We start from the raw sequence: 5,457 nt of genomic DNA, 5'->3' as shown, positions 1-5,457 counted from the left end.
ACATTTATGTTTTTTTTTTTTTAATTTTTTTCATGATATCTTACTTGGTTTTTTGACATGACACCACCCTGTTTGTGTTCTTTAATTTATCATCTTTAATCTCACTACCAATCACAACATCTCCATCATTTAATTATGATCATCAACTTTGTTTTTATCATCAACATCAAAACTCACAATGTGCACATTCGTTCATTGTAACCAAACATTAAACCACAACAAACTCAACAAAAATAACAAAAATAACACTTCAACAACAACAAAAACAAAAACACTTCATAAAACTCGTTAACTAAATACAGAAGAATCAGAATATTTTTCTGAAACACTTGCGGCTGAACAATTCTCACAATATGCTCCAATAGTAGCTACAACAACAACATCAATGACCACAACAGAACCACAGTTGTCGCCGCCGTTGCCACCACCACAACAACAACCAATGCACTTACAACATCATCACATGCAGCAACAGCAGCAACAACAACAACAACATCATCAACAATATATGCATCAACAACAAACATTACCACCACCACCAATACAACACCAACAATATAATACGGCAGCAATCACACAAAGTAGTCAAGCAGCAGCAGCAGCAGCAACAACACAAATATATAATCAACAAAATCATCGGCAGCAACAACCCATACAACAGCAACAACAAACACGACAATTACAACACCAACAATATCAACAACAGCAACAACAACAACAATACCAACACTACCAACAACCACAAGCGCTGCGTCAGCAACAACCACAAACACAACCTATTAAGCAAACTTCTCATTTATATCCTACTGCAGATTATCACCAGCAGCAACAACAACAACACCAACTGCTACAGCAGCAACAGCAGGTGCCACAATCTCAATATCAACAACCCAACAACAGTTATAATCAGCTACGTTCAAGCATCTTGCAGAATTCGCATCATCCAACCGGCGCACTTCAAGCTGTGAATGATGTTAATACGCCCACCTATGCCTATGATCAATATGACAACAACTACATACGTGCCAGCAACAACAGCAGTAATAGTGCAGTGAATCCAGCTACCGTATATAATAACAACAATGGCGGCTTAAACTATACTACACCACAAACACAATTGAATGCAACATTAGCGCATCACAGCAATGGAGTTATAAGCAACGGCACAACTAGCAGTAACGGCGTAACCGTTGTTAGCGGCAATCCGAGCAACTCAAATATCGGCAAAATTGCCGATTATGATCCTTTGACCGATGGTCCACGTCAAATACCAAACACCGGTAGACAAAGTACCACACTTATCTATAGCTCAGATAGCCGCGGTTCTGGTGAGTTTCATCATGTAAACATGTATAGAGGCATGTGTGTAAAAATTGTAAAAACATTATATGTGTGTGTATGTATGTACTGTGTATGTATGCCCGGTGATAGATAACGTACCTAAGTAAACTACTCGAAAACATTCGTAATTTGTGTGTCATGTAAGCTAGACTTAAAAATATTCTTGGCAAATTGCTTTGTTCAGTAACACACAGAAATTTTTAGATATTTTATTATATATTTTAATATTATATATATGATTATAATCTATTATTATAGGTTCCAATTCTGCTTACCCAAAACGTATTGGCTCGGTAGCTGACATTGATCCTGCTAATGGCATTTATGGGTCTCTAACTGCTGATAACAATATTACAGCAAATCATCACCAGCAAATGCATCATCAAAACCAACAACAAAATCATCAGCAGAAGCAACAGCAATACTATCAGCAGATAAATAAGATGACCCAACAACCAACACCAATGCCGCCACAGCAACAACAAATGCAACAGGCTCCTCCACAACAACAAAAGTCATTAAAAACCAGTTTGGTTAGTATTTATGAAAATATATCATAATGTAAAGAATCATCCATCTTTATCATGAAACTTTTTAACCAATCCATCTTCAATATTATCTACTATCTCTCCACTCATTACAATAATATTAAAACAATAGTCAATTTTAATTTTTTACTATCAAGATATTACATATACGTATATAATGAAAAAGAATGGATGATTCTTTACAGTTTCTTTCTGTAAACGAATCTAATGTATTCTCATTTAGAACGAATATTTCCATGTATTGAAAGCCAAATGTTCCTCAATGTTTTCTATTTTTTCAAAAAGACATTAGTATTCGAAAAGAAGGGGTCCGTAAACGAAATGTTTAGAAATATTACAAATCAAAAAAAAAAAATTTCAAGAATTTATACATTTTCGGAGTTACATTCGGGACAAAATTTTTTTATAATATCAGTTTTTAAACTATCTGTTGATACCTAATAAATAAATCGAAAATTTTGTAATTATTTTACTTTTTCGCTATTCTTAGAAATAAAAGTAAAAAATAAAAAATAATATATATACACAACTAACTAACTAACTTTTTAATGTTTTATAATTTAGTCAAACTCAAATGCTAAAAGGTTTTGATAGTACGGCGCACACTTATATTTTACATCCTATTCTCACCTAATTTAACTCACTCCTCTTCTTTATATATATATATTATTATATGATTATAATAATTATAATATTAATCAAAACTAAGCTTTTCGTTTACTACCTTCAGTTTCCATAATTACATTTTAACAGAGACACTTGAAAATATTAAAGCTGTATATTTAATAAGTAATACGACAAAGAGTAATAAATATTTATATTAGATTAATAAAATGTAGAAATATATAATGAAGTAGTCGCGTCTTTGTCTTAAACGTTAGGGTAACCATAGAACGACTGTCTCTTTAATATGTGATCATATAATTGCTTTTTCGATTTCCATATTTAAAATTCTAATTTTTGATTTAATTTCTTTTCAATATCCCTAATGAGTGCATCAATGACATTCTAGCGTACCTTAAAAGAGCTCTGTGATATAACAATGAACTGATTTTTTGAGACAAAACGAGCCCACCTTCTATAACACAGTTTGCTATAGTCTTTTGTCTATCTAAATATTATTTTATTTTTTGTTTAATCCTTTCGATAACTCCACGAATGACTCGATGGAGTACCTTAAAATTAGAACAGAAATATTTATTTTTAAAGTCCATTTGATTGTGATTACACTATATATGTAAAATAACTGCTAAACAATTGTAAAATTAATTGTAGAGTAAATAAATTTCAAATCATATATAATTCGAAATAACCTGTATACTTTTATATTTAATATTTTAATATATTATACATAATTTTTATTATGGTTACAACGCCATAAAAAATTCGATATTAAGGTACCAATATTAACAATTTTTTACGCTATAAGAAAGCCCAGGAAAACGATCAAGAAGATTGTAAAGAAGAAGATTGATAAGAATATAATTTTATTATTTTTAAAAGTAATAAATAATATAAATATGTGTTGTATATATATATATATAATGTATATAATATATGATATATATAATATATGCATGTTTTATATATATGTTTTTTAAAACAGTCTACCTATATATTTATATACCCTAATTATTAGATTGTTCGATTTTCTGAACTTGTATTGTGAATAATTATATTTTCACCAATTTTTTTTGCACTCTAACAAGTATGAGAATAATACCGCGTTCATATATTTTCTAATCTTTACTGGCGAACACTGATCAAAATGTTTTTTGGCATCCTTACATCCTTATTTCAGATAAAGATTTTTTGTCTTTAAATGTTATAAATACCACAACAAGCAATACACACGTTTTAGATCTCTTAGATTAGAATATAAGTATGACAAGATCTATATATGAGATCTACCATTATCTTCTTGGGTCATTATGCCTTGTCTATTCATCAATTCTGATCCTTTTGTTTTAGTGATTAATTCAATTCCTTCAGTTTAGAAGTATACACTACAAAATTTAACATTTTTTTTAATAGATGCTAAAAAAAAATTCTTTCTTATTTTCCTGAAACAAAGCCGGTGCCGGATTGACAGATTAATTTGTGTATTCTGAAGGATATCTAAATAGACGAGCGATACCATGTGATAGCACTGCATTTGAGTTTCACATTTGGAAACGACATAGTTATTCGTAACAAGTTATTACTTAGCTATATATAGGGAGGTAATATCAGGTGGAGGCCGGAATAGAAGAAATTATTATATTTTATGACTAATTAAATTAATCCTTTATTAAAAGTAGAGCTCAAAATGTGGAGTTACTTTATTGGCATCTAACAAATTCGATAAATTTTAGCGGCATATAGACTTTATATGTAAGACTATTTGTCAGTAATTTTTAGTTAGCTAGCATATAAGATTTAGTCAGTTAGTAACGTTTAAATCTTACCTAGAACACTCTTCCATTTTTACCCAGTGATGTTTGCCACATAAATCTTATTAAAGAATTGTACACTTCCAAAGCCCTTATATAAGATGTGTCTTTGAGTAATAATAAATTAAAAAAATCTTTATTATGAATTTTCCAATATTATAATTTATAAGGCTCCTTATCTAGTAGCTTACTTTTTTAATCTGTTTTAGAAGCAAAACAACATTTACAATAAACAGAGATTAAAGGAAAATACAGCTGGTATGGGAAATAATACTCAAGGATTTTAAGAATTAGGAAAAATAATTTTATAAATTAGGAACAAAAATATAAAAGATGTGTGACAATTTTATGCATTTTAAAAAAATTTAAGATAACACATATGTTAAATTATTAATAAAAAAAATAACATTTTATAACATATACAAATTCATACATTAACAATAGCTCAGTAAGACCCATTTGTCCATAAGTACTGTAGTTGTATTCAAACTAACACTAAAAAACATTAGAATAACATTAAACAATAACTACATATTCATCTTTTTTTAGCGTGTCTATCGGGCTCTGTATGACTATGAGGCACAAGATACTGATGAAGTCAGTTTTCGTGAAGGAGACGTTATTTTCGAAGTTGATTCCATTGATTCCGGCTGGATGACCGGCAGAGTGGAACGTACTGGCAAAATTGGGATGTTGCCTGCTAATTATGTGGAGCAGGCGGTTATTTAATAGGGATTCTTTTATTACTGTTGTTGTCACCATGTTGTTGTAATAACTGTTTTTATACTCTATTTAATATTTGTATTAATACTTTTTATTAACATATTTTTAGTCGATAACAATAATGCTGGTACAATGAATAATTATAATACTTACCGAAATCCCCCAAATTCTCCACCCCCATCCTATCCAAAAGAAGAACAAAAACCCAATAAGCAAAACAAACAATCACAAGTTGAACAGGACTTCTATTACTATTTCAATCAGGTTTTCTAGCAAAACCAACAAAAAATGAATACTGAAGGAATTCCTTTTATTTTTCCCACAAACATAAAATAATTTTATTAACGTAATTAATTTTGTTTTTATTTAAAATTTAAAATTTAAAATTGCATAAATTCTAACATAAAGCAAAC

At 29.8% G+C, this 5,457-nt stretch overlaps 3 protein-coding genes across 3 annotated transcripts; all 3 read left to right on the top strand.

Annotated features, from left to right (window-relative positions):
- Positions 1 to 385: 385 nt before the first annotated feature.
- On the top strand, positions 386 to 1,435 carry LOC119664741 (LIM and SH3 domain protein Lasp-like). The gene has a single exon (XM_038074169.1). It carries the CDS (start codon positions 386 to 388, stop codon positions 1,433 to 1,435), a length of 1,050 nt encoding a protein of 349 aa, XP_037930097.1.
- A 164-nt stretch (positions 1,436 to 1,599) lies between these two features.
- LOC119664743 (LIM and SH3 domain protein Lasp-like) lies at positions 1,600 to 5,231 on the top strand (the record flags this gene model as incomplete). Its single annotated transcript, XM_038074170.1, is given in 3 exon segments — positions 1,600 to 1,874; positions 4,871 to 5,089; positions 5,154 to 5,231. Coding segments are annotated over 2 exon segments (455 nt in total), but the record flags the coding sequence as incomplete, so codon positions are not given.
- LOC119664744 lies at positions 5,057 to 5,387 on the top strand (the record flags this gene model as incomplete). Its single annotated transcript, XM_038074171.1, has 1 exon — positions 5,057 to 5,387. A coding segment is annotated over one exon (261 nt), but the record flags the coding sequence as incomplete, so codon positions are not given.
- Between the last annotated feature and the right edge of the window lie 70 nt (positions 5,388 to 5,457).

Source organism: Teleopsis dalmanni, unplaced genomic scaffold (assembly GCF_002237135.1).
Source record: "Teleopsis dalmanni isolate 2A unplaced genomic scaffold, ASM223713v2 unscaffolded_contig_2564, whole genome shotgun sequence".
Lineage (NCBI taxonomy): Eukaryota > Metazoa > Arthropoda > Insecta > Diptera > Diopsidae > Teleopsis > Teleopsis dalmanni.
The sequence above is the reverse complement of the archived record's forward strand: the minus strand, read 5'-3'. Positions and strand labels throughout refer to the sequence as shown.

Coding starts and splice junctions, on each gene's coding strand:
- LOC119664741 (XM_038074169.1), top strand. CDS start 386: ATGACCACAACAGAACCACAGTTGTCGCCGCCGTTGCCACCACCACAA.